Source organism: Podarcis gaigeae (genome assembly GCF_964106915.1).
Source record: "Podarcis gaigeae genome assembly, chromosome: 13".
NCBI lineage: Eukaryota > Metazoa > Chordata > Lepidosauria > Squamata > Lacertidae > Podarcis > Podarcis gaigeae.
Genome location: NC_139689.1, coordinates 9,370,425 through 9,390,688, shown reverse-complemented (window position 1 = coordinate 9,390,688; position 20,264 = coordinate 9,370,425). Strand labels below are relative to the sequence as shown.

Genomic DNA, 20,264 nt, shown 5'->3' with positions numbered 1-20,264 from the left:
AAACTAACAATGAAACAAAGGGACAGTGCTGTGGGCCAGACACAAACTTTAAGCACTGCACACAGTTCTCCCTCCCCCATAGGAGCCAACTCCAGGGAGCTGTGGGTGTTTGAACACCCAAAATAATATAATTGTGGGGGCCTGGCATCCACAAAATCAATGAAGAAAGTGAGAGAAGGTGTTCAGGTCTGCACATCACAGCCAAACAGCAAGGCATCCATTCCCTGGGAGTAGGGCTCTGGTGTGAAGTTAGAGTCTCCCTGCCTCTCAGTTCCAGTCCCTCCATTGAGAAAAGGGTGACTCACTGGCTGCGTGATGTTGCACACCCATGTGTGGCAGCGGGCACCCACAATCCTGAGGGCGAGATGGTGCCTGCCCTCCCCTGCTGTATTTAAACCACTCCCTACCTATTGACATTAGGTATTGCACAGAGACCCCTGGAGACAAATGGACAAAAAATAAACAATGTTCTGGAGTTGAAAATGGCCACAACTTTTTTGATTATGAATATAGGCAGACTTAGGTATTTTCTATGCGTCTTGAGTCAGCCTCCTGGTTGAAGGTTGATGTTGAACAGGGTCATGCCTGGGTTAGAGTCAAGAGACTAAGCTGCCCCCCATCCACCGTTTAAAGTTCTAAGGCCCATCAGCTCCCCAGCTGGGATTCATGACAGAATCTTCCATCCAGACCCATTTACTGGAGCACTCTGTGTTATCACACCTGCTTAAAGGGGGTGATGAACCATCTCATTCCCCCACCCCTGGGCTCTGCCTGTCAATGTTAGTCATTCACAATAACTGTGAATCTCACAAAAATGTTACAAAAGGTTCCAGTCATAACTGCTGCTGCTATTATTATTATAATAGCTAAAAATCTAGATGGGCATATCTCCTGCTGTAACTGAATGGATTGAGGAAATGTGGTCCTTAGTAACTATGATTAAACTAATTTTACAAAAGAATACCTATAAATCAGGCTAAGATATTGTTGGCATCCATCTGTCTCAAGAAACAATTGAGTGCACTTCCAGAGGTGACGTCAAACCAGTGTGCTAGCAGAACCTCCATGGGGCACAAGCCTGGGCAGGGCATGTGGTGGTCCTGGGCTTCCCAGATGACAAGAACCCTTCCCTCTCAGCCTCACTTATGTGGCCCAAAGGAAAGCAGAACCATAAGTTTGGCACCAGCTTGACTGCAGAAGATGCAAGAAGGAGGCGTACAAGGCACGATCCAACCATCTTGGGGACTCCAGTTTGGATTTCTGTAGGGTTTACTCCTTAGCCTTTAACAAACTTAAAATTAAATGCTATAATTAAGAAAAACATGCAACAACAGCAGCAAGAATACTTATCACAAAGTATTGGAAGACACAAGATCTACCCACCCTGAAAGAGTGGCAGATGAAGATGATGGACTATATGGAATTAGCGGAAATGACTGGCAGAATCCGAGATCTGGGAGAAGAGTTGGTGGAAGAAGACTGGAAGAAATTTAAAGACTATCTGCAGAAACATTATAAAATTAATGAATGCTAAAATGATGTTGGATTGGAAATAAGTGGTATTAGCAACAAAGTTAAAAAGAGTATGCAATAAGTGAATTGATAATGGGTGAAAACATAGAGTTGTAATATGTTAAGATATAGAGTTAAGATAAATAGAGTTAAGATAACTAGAGTTAAGATAGAGAGTTAAGATTAATAAAAGAGGGCAAGGATTTGCTGATCTGATTATGTAAATGGGAATACAAAAAGGGAAGGTGTGAGGAGGTCAGGAAAATAAGGATATGAGCTTTAAAGTTAGCAAAAAAATAATGGATTTTTTCTTTTTTTCTTTTTCGTTTTATCTATTTTCTGTGTTTTTTGTATTTTTCTGTTTTGTGTTTTTTCTTCTTTGTTGTATCTTGCTAAAAACTTTAATAAATATCTATATATCTATATCTATCTATCTATCTATATAGATAGATATATAGATATAAATTAACAAAAACAACATAGTACAATAAGATCAGCATGGAGTTTTGTGGCACCTTAAAAGGCTGACCAAAACCAGAATACACATCTTCTGGGGCCATGCTTCCATGAAATTTATGTGACCCATTCAAGAGCACGGCACTCCAAAACACACATTTTGAGATCCCTTGGTCTTGTGTGGTTTTGGTGCTATGCTTTAATATGACAGCACGCCAGCAAAATGCTTTCCCAATTTAATTGGGAAAGTTGATGGGTGTGCATGTTTTGGAGTGTCCCACCAACTGATACAAAGTAAGCTACAGCCCATTAACAAAGAACATTAGAATTAAGCTGACATGAACTTAAAACCAGTGCAACTTGCTCATGCACATTGTGTGTTGTTGTTGTTGTTGTTGTTGTTGTTGTTTTTAAATATAGCTTAATCTTATGGAGAATTTAGTCCAATATCCTGCAAGAGAAGTGGAGTTGAAAACTAAAAATATAGCACTGCTGCTTTGTTTCCCAGAACCAGTGTCTTCACTCTGAGATTCCTTTTGCTGTTAGCTCACCAAGGGAATATGTTTTTAGGAGCAAAAAAGGGAAAGTGTCACTCAGACTCCAAACTCTGAACAAGTAATTAATACTCCTATTCTGCAATTACTTAAATTGTTGCATCTTTCTCCCACCAGGTTAAACCTCCAGATGGTTTCCTGAAAGAACAAGGAAACAATCAACAAGCAAGCCTGAACATGATAAAAAATAAGCCCATGGCCTATGGAGAGAGAATGGAGGGGCTAATGTCAGGCAGAGCTATATCAATTCAATTTATGACATTATAATCTCTGTTACTACTCAAGGAGTGCATTTGTAACACTTTGATTAAATGTAGCTCATAACGTCCCTCATAGAGCTGCATTGACTGAGCCAGGCATAATTGAATGTAGCCTCTTTAAAAGGAGCTGCTATGGATGCACACAGCAGAATTAAACTCTGAGACAAGCCAGGCTGCTAGGATGTTGCAGCTATTGGTGATGCTATTTCAAATCACTCCTGTTTCTAATAGCTTTAATTCTACCCGGTGCCCCAGGAATAATCCTTTTCCTGTTCCGCATGAGTGGTACCAGCCAGGCGACCTCATCATTGGTGGGATTGTGTCTCAGAACTGTTACGTTTTCTTTGACGTTTTCTTCAAGGAACACCCATCACAGAACCTGTTTGATGTTTCATCGTAAGAATTTTCCATTCCCCCTCTGGATTGCCTTTCCCTTTGTCTCATGTCTTTCAGGCAGGAATCCTAAAGGGAGGGCCTGTCTTTTCAAGGATGTTTTTAAGCTGCAGTAGGAGTCACATTTTTATTGTATGGTGGAATAAAAAAAGTTATTAAAACAATATTTCCTCACAGCTCAAAAATGGTTTGAATGATTGACAAGAAACTTTATGTACTCCTGAGAGACTCATTCAGTCACCTCCTGAGTCTTCCACAGTCTACTATGTTTGCAGACAGCAAAGCTTCCTTGTTGTTTAAAAGAGTTTTATGTTTTACTACCCTCATATTCTAGGTGTTTTAAAGTTTCAATGTGTGCTGGGTTTTAATTACTTGAGGCATTTTTTATTTCCATTAAATATTAGGAAAATGTCAGAAAAACATTTCTTCTTTCCTGATCTGAAAAAGCTCCATGGTGAAACTCCCTGGGCTTTAATGCAAGTTCATTAAGTGGGTGTATTTGAGGGTTCTGGAGATTGGTTGAATTGCATTGAGTCAGGTTAGATGGAACAAGTTTGTAAGGACAGGGCATTAGGCCAGGAAAGAGACAGTAGGCAAAATTTACCGTCAGTAAGAAGATAAATCCAATGCCACCTGACTCCCCTTTGTTTCTGACACCCAAAATCTCAATGACTGTGTTTAGCTACTGTGGACTACACACATCAATTCTGTGGTTCTGATGTGCAAGCAATTTCCCTCACCTTACCCCCACTCTATGCTGAGAAGCAAGCTTCATTGAATTCAATTATACTTTCATATAAGGTTTAACATTGCCACTTTCTCCGTACAGAACATATTTCTTCAGTTAAATGAAGTTCTCACGTACTTAAGGAGATACAGATTAGGGGTTGTTGTTTTCTCGATCAACTGAGATGGAAATGTTAAGCAATAGAAGAACAGCAGGTGTGAGAGAGTGCCAAACAAAGTAGTAATGCCCTGATCAATCATGGATTTTCTTTGGAGAGCGTGGCACTCCCATTTCTATAAGAACTTGCAATAGTTTGCTGTGGTCGACACAGTCAAAGGCTTTTGCATAGTCAATGAAGCAGAAGTAGATGTATTATTTGATGTATTAATCGCAAATAAAATAATTTCAATTTGAAACAGAATGTGTCCAGTATTACTGTGTGTGTATATATGTGTGTGTGTGTGTGTGTGTGTGTGTGTGTGTGTGTAACTAATTTACTTTATTTGCAGTGTGGTGACAAAATTCTATCAGCACGTTCTTGCATTGGCATTTGCTGTGAAAGAAGTCAATGAGAATCCCAACATCTTGCCCAATATCACTCTTGGCTTCCACATCTATGACAGCTATTATGATGCAAGGATGACCTACCGCACGACTCTAGATCTAATCTTCAAAATGAGGACATTTGTCCCCAACTACAAATGTGACACCCAGAAAACCCTCATATCCACCATCGGGGGACTTGGCCATGATACCACCTTCCATATGGCAGACACATTAGGTCTCTATAAGATTCCACAGGTAAGAGGTATAAAGGGGCCAATGGGAATTATTTCTTCATCCTTCTATGGGTTTGTTCTACACAGAGCAGATGTATTGGGAAGTATTCTATTCAGTGATTTTACTCAACAAAATTAATGGATCTGTTTTTGTCAGGATCAATAATTTAAAATTTAGTTATATAAAAGGCTACATCTTTATCCAATATTCCTTGTACATTTCTTTTTCTGTTTTATTTCTAGGGATGTGAGACTGATCTAGTCACAGCTCAAATCAAAATGTGCAATTAGAAAAAAAGCTTAGAATTTGTTGAAGAAAAAGCCAAATGCTACAGGATGAATGTTTATATTCACATTTTCTTTCAGTTTGCATATGGTTCATTTCCTGAAGTGAAGAGTGATACAAGCCAGGTTCCTTCCTTTTACCACATGGTGCCCAATGAAGCCCAACAATTTGTGGGGATTATCCACTTGCTTAAGCATTTTGGATGGACGTGGATTGGACTCCTTGCTCTGAATGATAACAGTGGAGAACATTTCTTGCAGATTCTGGAGCCATTGCTTTCTGAAAATGGCATTTGCTCAGCCTTCACACAAAGAATCCCAAAACAACTCCACGTTGATAATGTGGATGAAATGCATGATATAGCTTTAAATATGTATGTACGAATCAGAGATAATAAAGTCATTACCTTTATTGTTTATGGAGAATCTCTAGCAATTACAGCACTGAGAACTATTATATTTCTGTCAGATCCTACAAATAAGAAAAACACATCATTTATAAAGGTATGGATCTTTACAGCCCAGACTGATTTTGTATCCATGGGTTTTCTTAAGTTTTGGAATGTTCTGCTCTTCCAAGGTGCCATTTCCTTCACAATCCACTCACAAAATCTTATAGCATTCCAAGAATTTCTTCAGAGCATAAAGCCTCCTTGGACCGAAAGAGATGGTTTTTTCAAGAAATTCTGGAAGCAAGCATTTGACTGTGTATTTCCAAATCTTGATGCGCCAATGGAGGTCAGTGACATGTGTACTGGGGAAGAGAGGTTGCAGAACCTTCCAAGGTCTCTATTTGAAATGTCCATGACTGGTCACAGCTACAGCATTTACAATGGTGTCTATACTGTGGCTCATGCCTTGCAGAACATTTACTCAACTAGATCCAAGCAGAGAACAATGAGTAGAAGCAAACGATTAAAACTTCAAGATCTGAAACCTTGGCAGGTAATGTTTTCAAAATAAAGAGAAACAAAATATATTGTTTTCATGAATAAATTAGTACAAGATCGGATCACTGATGTGGGACTGTGACCAAGCAGCAATGCCGCCTGACAGATGATGGCAGGCATCAGCAACTGAAGGTCCATGCAACCGAAGGTCCATGGGCCACAAGTGGCCCACGGGGGTCGTTTAACCAGCCCATGAGCTGCCCCTGAACCGAGCTGCCCGCTCTCTGACTGATAGTTTAAGTAAAGCAGACCACGGCTTTTTGGGGGTTCTCACCAGAGCTCAGTTCCGGCTAGTCTCAGGTGGGTTCAGGAACATGTCAGGTGAGTTTCAGCACCTCTCAGATGGGTGCCATTCCCATTCTAAGAGAAAGAGGGAGGCGTTCGTGGTGAGTTCCAGCACCTCTTTTTCTAGAAAATTGGCACTGAAGCAGACTTAATCATAATTTTCATCCGGAAGTGCTGTTAAATGGCATTGCATACCTTATTCAATGCATTTTTAACTTCTGAAGAGAAAAAAGTTATTATATCTGCATTATATATATACACCTGTATACCTGAAGGAGCATCTCCACCCCCATTGTTCAGCCCGGACACTGAGATCCAGTGCCGAGGGCCTTCTGGTGGCTCCCTCATTGCGAGAAGTGAGGTTACAGGGAACCAGACAGAGGGCCTTCTTGGTAGTGGCGCCCGCCCTGTGGAACACCCTCCCTTCAGATGTGAAGGAAATAAGCAGCTACCCTATCTTTAAAAGACATCTGAAGGCACCCCTGTTCAGGGAAGTTTTTAATATTTAATGCTGTACTGTTTTTAACACTTGATTGGGAGCCGCCCAGAGTGGCTGGGGAAACTCAGCCAGATGGGCGGGGTATAAATAAAATATTATTATTATTATTATTAGTAGTAGTAGTAGTAGTAGTAGTAGTACAACAGAAGATTTTACATAGCCTTGGAACCTAAAACATTTCTGCTTCATTATCTGAAAAATGTTATTCCAGAAAATGATAAAGTAATGGTATGCAATTTTATTATTTTGTGGAGAGTAATATTGCTAAAAATGGGGGAAAGTAGCATTTCTCCTATTATATCTGAATTGATTGAGAAAATTTGGTGCATAGTAGCTATGATTACAGTAACTTATAAAAGAATATATATAGACCAGCCTAACACATTTATGGGAAAATTGTATTTTTTGTTTATGTTTTGGAATAACAAGTTCAGTTATAATGTCTTACACTATGCTCCTTTCAGCCTGTTGAAATACAATTTATTTATTATTACTCTATTACATTTTGATCCAGAAGTGCTGTTGAAATGTTATTGCAAATCTCATTCACTGAAAAAAGATTAATGTGTGCATTTTAAATAGTGTGCATGTTGATAGAAATAATATTATGTATTCATATGACACATAATAAAGTCTCCACCTGTTGTGTCAAAATCACAGATTTTTCACACATGTTCTTTGTTAACTGAAGCTATTTTACTACACCTAAATAAGATTAATAAAGAAGGCTTTCTGTAAATCATGGCATTATGCTCAAAATCTACATTATATCATTTTCTATTCAACTCTCTTTTCTCTTTTTATTAGCTCCACCCTGTTCTTCATGACATTTCATTTAACAACTCAGCTGGAGAAATTGTATCCTTTACTGATCAAAGAGAAATGGGAGGTGGATTTGACATCATGAATACTGTCACATTCCCAAACAGGTCCTTTCTTCGAGTGAAGGTTGGATGGGTTGATTCTGATGCAGAAGATGGAAAAGAATTCATCATTCACGAGGACAAGATCATGTGGCACAATGGTTTTAATCAGGTCTGGAGAGTAGGGTTTTCTTCTAGGCCCCACATTCTCCATATGGGTCATTTAGATTATCCAAAATAACCATTACTATTTTCATTGAAATCTTTTGTATAGCGGTAGATGAAATTATGAACATGCCAAACAAATCTATGTTCCCAGTTGAAATAAATTTTGAAATAATATTTACTGTGTACGATAGTGCTCAGGATGATCCAGATAAAATTGATTCATGAGAGAAGAAAGGGTGGTCTCTGTTTCAATAGAAAAGGGGTCAGGGGTAGGGTTGGCACACTTTCCCACATTACTGGTGGGAGCCACATAATTTTAAGAATTGCCTTTCTCATCACTTGACAGCTGTGTATATTAAAGGTAAGAAGATATTGTGTTATGCTTCTCAGCTGAATTCTGATTTAAGAGGCTTCTACAATGGGCCTCTTAAGCCTGTGAGGAAGACAAGGATGTCTTTTCAGGTTGACTTGTTTCACTTTCATGGAGTTTTATGACTCAAAGGCAGTGTGAATCAAAAAGGGTTTACCAAATCCTGACAGGTTTAGGAGAGTGATAGGGGCCCTAGTTTAATCCATGCCAAATGTATTGCCTCTTTTTTCTGGTTTCCTAACAAAAATAAGCCAATACCTGTTCATTATACAAAGCAGCCATCCAATGCAGATATTTATGTGGAGAGAGGTCCACTTTCTTATCTGAAGTTCAGGGGCTGAACATTCGTTTCAAATGTTTCTCCCATCTGAAATTATTTCCTGTTTATTGACAGGTGATGCCTATCTCTGTGTGCACTGACTACTGCCGCCCTGGTAATCAGAAGAAAAGGAAGGAAGGGCAGAAATTTTGCTGCTATGATTGTGTTCCATGTCCAGAAGGGAAGATTTCAAACCAGAATGGTAGAGAGGTTTCATTGTACAAGATCAGCAAATATCTGTTGAAAACAATTTAAATAATACGATGTGCATGTAACCACAATATCCTGCCCAGAGTAGTGTTAATATTTCGTTGCTACTTTCCAGTAACTTCACATCAAAAACTTCAAAAATGTAGAAGGCTGGTGAAATCCCATGCATGTGGCTCTGAAATTAAGCCCCCACCCCCCAATGATTTCATTCTAGACATAATTTAAGAGAAACTGACACATAGTACAATATTTGAGAATTATGTGGTGGCTGGGACAACCTAGACATCCATCCTGGGTGAAATTACGCCAGAAATCTAGTCATTATGCTTCAGGTAAGAGGGAATGGCATGGCACAAAGGTGAATATAGGGTCATTATTCCAAGCAGCACTTGTTGTTTGAGTGCCATTCTACTTGATGTTGCGGGTGCACTCTGCACCCTTCAGAGTTGAACAAGGTTGGACCTCTGTGTTTGGTAAGATAAGCTTCCAGATTCCCAGTAGGTAACTGCATGCGTGTGGGTGCGTATCAAAGAGAGAGAGAGATAGGCAAGATTGGACATTCCTTGGTCCTATCATTTTATAAAGCCTTTATGGTACATCCCTATTGATGTGGTTCTGCCTAATGGCTTTTCTGCCCACAAAGGCTTTAGAATGCCTAAAAATGGCTACGGCACCAAATGAAAGGCAAATTGTATTCTAGCCTGGATAAATGTGGGAGTAGAATACATTTTTGTCTCAGTTAACTGTCAACGCAAAAAACCAAGGTCCCACTCACTCTGCCATCTGGGTAACATTGGACAAAGGCCACCACCCTGCTGGGTGCACAGCATGGCTCCTTAAAATACTTTTAAAAAACCTATGTAAGATTCAGCAGAAATGTTATACAGTAGACAAAAGGCACACATGAATTGCTACTGGAGTTTGACTTTATTTTATTTTTCAGATATGGATGACTGCTTCAGATGCCCAGAAGATCAGTATCCAAATAAGAAGAAAAATGGATGCATCCCCAAAATTATAAGCTTTCTTTCTTATGAGGAACCTTTAGGTGTCAGCTTAGCCTTAGTTGCTCTTTCTTTTTCCCTGATCACAGCTTTGGTGCTAGGAACTTTTATTCAACACAAAGACACACCCATTGTCAAAGCCAACAACAGGGATCTCACCTACATTCTCCTTATCACCCTCCTGCTCTGTTTCCTCTCATCTTTGCTGTTCCTAGGAAAACCTGGGAAAGTGACCTGCCTTCTTCGTCAACCCGCTTTTGGCATCATCTTCTCTGTGGCTGTTTCCTGTGTGTTGGCAAAAACCATCACTGTAGTTGCAGCTTTCATGGCCACTAAGCCAGGCTCCAGTATGAGAAAGTGGGTAGGAAAAAGACTGACCAACTCCATTGTCCTTTCCTGCTCCCTCATTCAAGTGATTACTTGTACTGTGTGGTTGATAATTTCTCCCCCATTTCCTGCTCTAGACATGCACTCAGTAACAGAGGAAACCATTGTGCAGTGCAATGAAGGCTCAGTGACCATGTTTTACTGTGTTCTGGGCTACATGGGACTCCTAGCCATTGCCAGCTTCATTGTGGCATTTGCAGCTCGCAAATTGCCAGACAGTTTTAATGAAGCCAAGTTCATTACCTTCAGCATGTTGCTGTTCTGCAGTGTTTGGCTGTCCTTTGTCCCAACCTACCTGAGCACCAAAGGGAAATCCATGGTGCTGGTGGAGATCTTCTCCATCTTATCTTCCAGTGCTGGACTATTGGGCTGCATCTTTGCCCCTAAATGCTATACCATTTGGCTGAAGCCTGAGCTGAACCATAGGGAGCAAATAATGAGAAAGAACTGAGAAATACCTTTGTTTTTGTCGTATTAATTTGTTATATATTAAGTGTTTTAGTATATAGGTGGTTACTAAAAATGTCCTCAGAGTGTCCCTTTTTTGCAGGAAGGATTCAAACTCTATTTTCAAGCTATTTTTTCCTTATACAAAGTTTGGGTTTCTCAGCCAGCAGTAGCCCTGCTCCAGAATGGTCTTTCAATCTGGTGTACTTCTCCCCAGCTTAATTTACATTTAAACCAGACTTTCATGTGTAGGATTGGCCTGTAACTGTCCTTTTCTAGATTACACTTAAAAAAAAATGTGTAGAAGAATATTCACTGTGTGGATGCAACTTCAGTTGGGCTGTGATCATAGTTTGGGGATTTCTGCTTTGCAGCCATGAAGAAAATGGCTCCACTCTGGCATTGACTCACATTGGAAAATGGAAAGGCAATTGCCATCTATTTGAGTGCCACAAAGGAGAATAGGCAGCTTGTGATGAGACTTGGGGAAACACACAAATACCAGCCTCTTGTTGCCAAAAGTGCCGCTGGGGGGGGGGGGAACCACCCTGAGCAACTTATTATCTCATCCTGCAATAATCCAAATCATTATAATTTCCTCACATAATCAAGGCTAGATAGGTTTTTAAGAAGGCACTAAAAAAGTCGAAAAGCAAGACTGAAAATTATTAACATGTGCCACCGAGAGCTGGGAATAGGGGCAAAATATAGGCAATACTTCATCAGTTGCCTTTCTGACTCTCCCACCCCATATTAATTGCCAGACTTGAAATCAAAGTGTTGACAATCTATTAAAGGCACCTGTTTCCAAGAAACTGATTCTCAAAAACAGCTCACAGAGCTCTCTTGTAGAACTGCATTGGCAAAGCCAGGCATCATTCACAGTAGCCAGTTCAAGGCAGGAACCTGGTACTGATGGGCACAGGAAGCTCTGCGTTTTAAGAGACAGGATGTTGTGGCTCTTGGTATTTCTGTTTCTGCAATCGCCTGTTGCATGCAAAGAATATACTTTGGCATGCCCTGTGAATGATCCCTTTCCTGTTCCACACGAGTGGTACCAGCCAGGTGGCCTCATCATCGGTGGGATAGCTTCTCAGCTCTATTATGTATTTTATGAAGTTTTCTTCAAAGAGCCTCCTTCACAGAATCTGTTTGAGGTTCCACAGTAAGACTGTTTTCCTCTGTACATCTCTCTGTTTCCTTTCCTTTTGTGTCATGCCTTTTAGATTGCAAGTTTCAGACAAGGTAGCATCACATTGTTGATATTTATCCACTGGTGTGGCAGATTTGTTTATGTGAAGAGAGGGGCAAAGAAATACTTGACTCAATAAATCTATGAGTCCTTAAATAACCGACTTGATCCAACCTGGGCATTCCTCTTTCTCAGTCACATTCTTAGTATTGTGCATTCTTTAAAGCAGCAAACAGCAACAACCACAGCCACATATTCTCTGGAATATACATCCCTCCAAATCCGTTTTCTCGTTTTACTCATGTCCTTTAAATTGTGGACTCTCGCTTACTTATTTTGTAACTAGTTTAAGGCAGTTTGCATTGAAACACTTGAGGCTCTTTCTTTTGGTGGAGAGCTTATTCATTTATTCTTTGAACAAGATCAGGGATTCCACTTGCAACAACTCTGCTGCCATTAGCCTTTTTCTAGGAGCATAAGGTGTCAATCTAATAAAATCTGTTCCTCTGCTCCCACTTCAATTGATCTCCATGTCTTCCTTTTGGGTGTGTTGGTGAACTGTTACTTTAGTTTTAGAAATAGGCGGATGCCACCATGCCTTGCTTGTTGGTTTTGATTGATGGTTGGTGTCACGTCTGCTCTGCTGAGAGGGCAGATATCTCTGTTTTGGGAGAGGAGTTGTACCTCTGTTGGGGGACACATCATTCTCCTTCTTTGGTTGTTTGTCAACCTTTGGTCTCCACCCTGCACTCATTTCTCACCTGTGGGTCTTATCAGCTGTCACCATGCGGCAGCCACCATATCCTGGGAACGACTTCAACTGGCTGGCTAAATCAAGTGAGTGTAGCTGATGGGTCTCAAACCCTCTGTGAGTTAGGGGCTTCAACTGCTTGTGAAGACAGGCTCCAGCAGATTGAGTGGAAAAGACAAATGGTGGGTCCAATGGTCAAGATGGCCGTTTATACACATGCTGTAGAGGAAAGTGAGGGGCAGATATGGCTTTTTAACCTGGGGAGTTAGCCCATCTAGGAGAAGAAAAATGCTGATCCATAACCTCTGCTTCCCTGTGAGATATCTTCAGAAGAAGAAAAGGCTAAGGAGTAAAGCCTATATGAAACTGGAGTGGAGCCCCTAAGATTGTTACACCTTTTACACTTCCTTCCTGCAACTTCCACAGGCAAACTGATGTTAAATGTATTGCTCTGTTTTCCTTTGTTTTTGTTGTTTGTTAAATAATTTTTTATTAATTTTCAATTACTAAAGTCCAATAACAGCTCTGTTTTCGTTTGGACCACATCAACGAGGCTGCTGACACAGCAGTTTGGCTTCACCCCAGAGGTGCAATCCATTCTCTTGAAACAGACAAAAAATATATGTAGGATACGTTGGGTCTGACAGTTGTTTCACCTTAGTTTCACCAGATAGCACCTCCTAGCACTGTTGTGCAGGTCTCAGGTTAGTAAGTTAATTTTGTTACAAATGTTGATTGATTGAGTGCGGACAATTGGGAAACCACACTTTAAGTTTTTCTCTCAATTAGCCAAATATGTCTTCCTTATCCCACACTGCAATGTTTTTTTGTGAAGGCATTTTCAGCATGATAAAAAAAACAAAACACAAGTGAGATTTGAAGCTCTTTAGGAAAGTCAGAAGAAATGCTTCAACCCAGAGGCTATGCAGACCACACAGGGATAAGAAAAAGTCTCTGTGCAGTTGTAGCAGCAAAATCAATCTATTTAAGAGTTTCCAATGCACAGACTGCTGACCAACCACTGGACTTGGTGGACTGCTGATCCACAAAGCAAAATCTGTGACATACGGAGGCTTGATGTGAAGAAAAGAGTAAACTTCTCAGGAAAGCTGAAATGTGGATTGACTGTGCTCATGTTCTGGAATTCAGTAGTAGCATAGATGTCCCCTAAAGGTTTTGTAAGGAATTCTGTTGTTTAAAAAATCCAGTTGGAAGTGGAAGCAATAGCAATGAAGAGCAATTGATTGTTTGGTTAAATGACTGTTTGTAATGAAGATTCTTCACCTATATTAAAATACTGGAGTTTTGTGTGTTTCCTCTAATAACGTTTATACTTGACCAAGAGTCAAGCAGTGATGCTGATGTAGAATAAAATGTCATTATTTTCATCTGAGGAATATTGGAGGGTGTGCAAGTGTCTGAAGCAGCTAACTACAACCAGACTTGCATCCCACGAAGGCTTCTGGAATTTAAGTGAGCAAATCAGGAAACTCGGTGTGGTGTTCTCTTTTATTGGATTGAGGTTCATTACAATATAATATAGGACAGGCTGACAAAGGATTTGTACAAAGCAATATTAAGGGGAAAAGAGAACAGAACAAACTGGCATACTGAGCTGAGGAAATCATTACTGTGGGTTGGTTTATGATAAGCAGTTTTAATTCAGTGGGGGAGAGGAAACCTCTGGCCAACCGGCTGCATGTGGCCCTCAAAATGTCTTTTTCTGAACCTCAGAGCTCTTCCTAGAATGTATTGCTCAGTGACTCCACTTCATATTCTGAATTGTTGCCTCCCTGGAATACGTCCTTGAACTCTGTCAATGCCTCCTGGTGACCTGAATGGGAATAGAGAGGAGTGTATGTGTGTGAGTAAAAAGTAGACACTATGCATTAGTAAAATTTGCATTAGGTACTCAGTCCATTTTCACATCTTGTCCCACCCACCACGATCATATGACTTTTGGAAGATTACTCAATCCTCAGGCTGAAAAAGATTCCCCACTCCTCCAAACACCTTCTCTTCATTCATGCAAGACAGTCAAGCTACAGAGAGAGAGAGAGAGAGAGAGGGGAGAGAGAAGAGAGAGAGAGAGAGAGAGAGAGAGAGAGAGGGAGGGAGGGAGAGAGAGAGAGAGAGAGAGAGAGAGAGAGAGAGAGAGAGAGAGAGAGAGAGAGAGACTGTATAGAGAGGTCTTTATTAATATTCCCTTGAAGGGAAATGGCATTAGGAAGTGACCGTTATCTCAAAATTTAGCCTTGTTATTTACCCAATGACTTCACTCTGAATTTCTTGATATGTCATTCAGTCACTTTTTATGCCATGGAAAAGTCACTCAATCACTTTTTATGCCTGTAAGGAGCAGAACTATGAGCAAAAATAGCAAAAGAGCCACTCAGAATGAAAACCCTGAAGAAGTAATTCATAATCCTACCCTGCAATTACCCAAATCATGGCAATTTCTTCACAAGAACAAACCTCCAGATGCTTCCCAGAAGCAGCTAGAAAACAACAAGCAAGCCTGAAAGTGGTTATAACTAACCCCATGTACTGAGAACTGGAGTAGGGGCCAGGAGCAGCATCAATTTCTGTTGCTGTAATCTCTGAATGCAGTTCATACTCTTTATTATATGTGTGGGTAAAATGAGCCATGCATCATCAAATGTAGCCATTTCTTAGGCAACTAGTAGGAACAAATATAACAGAGTGTGTTCAGAAGGAAGCTCGACTACCAGGATGCTGATGCTATTGGTGTTGCTTTTTCCAATGCCTTCTGTTTCTAATACCAATAATACTATCAGGTGCACTGTGAATGTTCCTATTCCTGTTCCACATGAGTGGTACCAGCCAGGTGATCTCATTGTTGGTGGAATAGCTTCACATATCTGTTATATTTTCTATGAAGTTTTCTTCAAGGAAAGCCCAACACAGAACCTCTTCGATGTTTCATAGTAAGAATCTTCCATGCCCCTAACATTCCTCCAAATCACATTTCCTTTTGCCTCATGTATTTTAAACAAGCATAATAAGGGGAGGGACCGTCTTATCACTAATGTCTATAAGCTATAATGTGAAACATTTTTTTGGCTGAATGGTGGAATATAAAAAGATACATATTTCAATTTAAACAGTAACTTACTAGCTCACAAGGAATGATTTAAATAATTGACAAAAATTTCTGTTTTTCCACCCTTGAGGGACTCCTCATTTCAGTCACCTACTGTTTTCTTTAAATAATTTTTATTAAATATTTTCTTCATTTACAAAAGTATGTGCATCGTCTCTTTTTTCAGGCTGTAGAGTTCTTTCTACAGAACAGTTACATTTGATGTGAGACATTGTATACAGAGTAAGGTTGGGGCAGAAGAAAGAAAAAGTGAGGGAGAGTAAGACAGTTGCATTGGTGAACAAGTCTTACAGTCAGAGTGCTCTTGTAGAAAGTTCTTCCTGATGTTTACCCAGAACATCATTAATTATAACTTGAAGCAATTGTCTTGAGTCCTACCCTCCAAAGCAGGAGAAAACAAGCTTGCTCCATCTTCCATGTGACAGCCCTTGAGATATTGGAAGACGGCTATCATATCTCTTCTGAGTCTCCTCTTTTCTGGGATCTACATACCCAGCTCTTTCAATCGCTCCACATAATGCTTGGTTTCCAATAATTTCTTTTTGGTTTCGATTAATTTGATGAGGAATGTGTCCAGTATTGTGGTTTATTCATTTCTGTAATTCCTTTATTTTATTTGCAGTGTGGTGACAAAATTCTACCAACATGTCCTTGCCTTGGCATTTGCTGTGAAAGAAATAAATGAGAATCCCAACATTTTGCACAATGTCACACTGGGTTTCCACATCTATGATAGCTACTATGATGCAAGGATGACCTACCGCACTACATTAGACCTCCTCTTCAAAATGGGTACATTTATTTCCAACTACAAATGTGACACCCAGAAAACCCTCATATCCATCATTGGAGGACTTGGCTCTGATACCTCCTTACATATGGCTGATATATTAAGTCTCTACAAAATTCCCCAGGTAAGATGTATGAAGGGGTGCATAGGGATGTTTGTATTCCTACTGACCATATTGGATTTAACATATACATTGTTTAAACAAATATTTGTTAAATGAAATTTCACATTGCACATTATGAATTCTTTTCACATAACTTCATAACTGTGATTTTTATATATATAGCTTGCGTATGGTTCATTTCCTCCAGAGGGTGACACAAGTCAGTCCCCGTCCTTTTATCGAATGGTGCCCAATGAAGCCCATCAATTTTGGGGGGTTATTAGCTTGCTTAAGCATTTTGGATGGATCTGGGTTGGACTCTTTGCTCCAAATGATAACACTGGAGAATATTTCATCAAGACCCTGGAGCCACTGCTTTCTCAAAATGGAATTTGTTCAGCCTTTACACAAAGAATCCCACGTCAACTCCATCTTGATAAGCTGGATGAAATGCATGAGGTAGCCTTAAATTTGTATGCATTGCTCACAGATAATAAAGTAACTACATTTGTTGTCTATGGAGAATCTCTGACAATTATAGCGCTGAGAGCTATTATATTTTTGCGAGATCCAATCAATAAGGAAAACTTAGCAATTAAAAAGGTGTGGATTTTGACAGCGCATACTGATTTCATTGCAACGGGGCTTGTTAGTTCTTGGGATTTTCAACTCTTTCATGGCGCCATATCCCTCACAATTCATTCACAAAATCTTCTAAATTTCAAAGATTTTCTTCTGACCATCAAGCCTTCCTGGAGCCAGGGAGATCATTTTCTCAAGGACTTCTGGGAGCAAGCATTTGACTGTATAGTTCCAAATCCCCATCTGACAGTGGAGCCCAAAGAACTGTGTACTGGGGAGGAGAGTTTGGAGAGTCTTCCAGGCTCTCTTTTTGCAATGGAACTATCTGGCCATAGTTACAGTATCTACAATGCTGTTTATGTTGTGGCTCACACTTTGCATGCTATTTACTTGTCTACATCCAAGCAGAGAACATTGGTTAGCAGTCGAAAATTAAAACTTCAAGATCTGCAGCCTTGGCAGGTAATGCTTTACAAATATACAACTTAAGATTTCTTCACAATTTTAATGCAGGAGTAACGCTGCAGTGGTATTCCTCATGTCACTAACTGGCAAAGCTTTATGTTTTCATATTAAATCCTGTACATTTGGCTGAATTTTATTTCACTGTATGCATAACAATTTTTTTCATCTGCTTTGTCAAGCAAACATAATTATATGTAAATGGTGCTCATTTATACATCAAGCCATTTTCTTCAATATCTCTATTATGTTATTTTCCCTTAATCTTTCTTTTCTCTTTCAATTAGTTGCACCATTTTCTTCCTGACATTTCATTTAACAACTCAGCTGGAGAAAGAGTGTCCTTTGCTAATAAAAGAGAAATGGGAGGTAGATTTGACATCACAAACATGGTCACCTTCCCAAACAAGTCTTTCCTTCGAGTGAAGGTTGGATGGGTGGATCCCCTTGCTGTCAATAGAAATGAGATAATCATTCATGAGGACATGATTATGTGGAACAAAGGCTTTAACCAGGTCTGGAATTTGGGTATTTCTTTGACCCAATTCATTCTCTAGATAAGCACCACTTTTCTTTTTGATTGCTTCATGGGAAAAATCTGAAAACCTAGCTGGATGCAACCATGAACAGAGCTTTAATTTCTATGTTCTTAGTTGAAATGAAGTTTTAACAATATTCATTGGGTTTCATTTTGTTTGACAAAGCTTAGAAAGATTCAGATAAAATTTAGTCATGGGGCAGATATGGGTGGTTACTGCTTCATTTGAAAAGGGTCCATGGCTCAGTTGCAGATCTCATATCATATTAATTTCATGACAATAGGACTGACAAAAACCCAACCTTTGCAGTATTCCTAGAGAACTATTATTGCTTCACAATCTGAACCCCATCTTAGAAGGCCCAAAACTCATTTTCTGGCTACATGTGTGGATTTGAGCTACTGCTAGTTAGTAAATCACAAAGGATATAAAGTCATTTCCACCTACCTCCGCCCATCCTTCTTAGGAGAGGTTGCATCAAGCTTTCACTCCCAATATTCAGTATGAGATGAGCTTGTCATCATAGTTGGTGTCAAGCAGGAATTTATGTTCCTTCCTATGATTGACTGGTCAAAATGGGCTGGTTGACCTTTTCCACCTACCTTCATTCCATCTACTTTGATACTTCCACCAGGAGTGTCAAACAGGTGCAACTACAGGTGGCATACACATTAACCTGAATTGGCCTTTTGGTCACTTGGCAGGTGGGTGTGGGAAAGGAAAGAGGTTGGCAAAGAAATTGAGCCTCTTGTGGATTCTAATTCTAAAGACTTGTCACAGGGCTCTGTGTAAGAAACTGCAAGATTTTAAAGGTATTATGAATCATGAAGACCTCAATTAGTGCCAGTTTAGGAGCCTGATAGATTTAAGCATTTTCCACACATGTCCTTTGCTATTTATAAACTCCTAAAGTTACAGCTGATAAAATGGCCCTAGCTGATTTCATGTATCTTGCATTTTTTCTGGTCTTGTGTCTTTCTTCTTTTTTCTGGTCCCCTAACAAAATATGGGATATTTGCTGCACCTCATATGAAGCACTTTGGATAAGATGTTCAGTTTCTCCCTTATGAAATTATTTCTTGTTTCTGGAAAGGTGATGCCAATTTCTCTGTGTAATGACTACTGCCGCCCTGGTAATCAGAAGAAAAGGAAGGAAGGGCAAAAGTTTTGCTGCTATGATTGTGTTCCATGTCCAGAAGGGAAGATTTCCAACCAAAATGGTACACAACATTTTTCATTGTTCAATATTAGTAAAGATTATTGTGTCAAATCTATTTAAATGCTACATTTTTACGGGTGGCGCTATGGGTAAAAGCCTCAGCGCCTAGGGCTTGCCGATCGAAAGGTCGGTGGTTCGAATCCCCGCGGCGGGGTGCGCTCCCGTTGCTCGGTCCCAGCGCCTGCCAACCTAGCAGTTCGAAAGCACCTCCGGGTGCAAGTAGATAAATAGGGACCGCTTACTAGCTGGAAGGTAAACGGCGTTTCCATGTGCAGCTCTGGCTCGCCAGAGCAGCGATGTCACACTGGCCACGTGACCCGGAAGTGTCTCCGGACAGCGCTGGCTCCTGGCCTCTTGAGTGAGATGGGCGCACAACCCCAGAGTCGGACACGACTGGCCCGTACGGGCAGGGGTACCTTTACCTTTACCTAGACTATCCTGCTTAGAGTTGTGTGCTAATGTTTTTCTGCATTTTCCCAGTAACATTTGAAGGAAATATTCAAAAACAAATAAACCTGGTGCAATACTATGAACCTAGATACGGAAGTGCTCCCCACTTCGCTCAAATGTATTTTGTTGTACACATATCAAGTACTATAATTGCCTAAAGGTGAAGGTAAAGGGACCCCTAACCATTAGGTCCAGTTGCAGATGACTCTGGGGTTGCGGTGCTCATCTCGTTTTACTGGCCGTGGGAGCCAGCATACAGCTTCCAGGTCATGTGGCCAGCATGACTATGCCGCTTCTGGTGAACCAGAGCAGTGCACGGAAACGCCATTTACCTTCTTGCCGGAGCGGTACCTATTTATGTACTTGCACTTTGACGTGCTTTGGAACTGCTAGGTTGGCAGGAGCAAGGACTGAGCAATGGGAGCTCACCCCATCGCGGGGATTCAAACCACCAATCTTCTGATCGGCAAGCCCTAGGCTCTGTGGTTTAGACCACAGTGCCACCCATGTCCCACACAGCACCACTCGCGTTCATAGTACTGATCGCCAAATAGATCATAGTACTGATCGCCAAATAAACAAAG

The 20,264-nt window shown here is 40.4% G+C and overlaps 1 protein-coding gene and 1 gene segment (V, D, J or C); both read left to right on the top strand.

Annotated features, from left to right (window-relative positions):
• The window catches only part of LOC310828875 (Ig mu chain C region secreted form-like), a 1,309,992-nt gene that overhangs the window by 322,773 nt on the left and 966,955 nt on the right, over positions 1 to 20,264 (top strand).
• On the top strand, positions 4,542 to 10,472 carry LOC310830728 (vomeronasal type-2 receptor 26-like; the record flags this gene model as incomplete). The annotated part of the gene is made up of 5 exons (XM_083710556.1): positions 4,542 to 4,703; positions 5,048 to 5,911; positions 7,508 to 7,735; positions 8,496 to 8,622; positions 9,574 to 10,472. 5 exons carry the CDS (start codon positions 4,542 to 4,544, stop codon positions 10,470 to 10,472), a joined length of 2,280 nt encoding a protein of 759 aa, XP_083566682.1.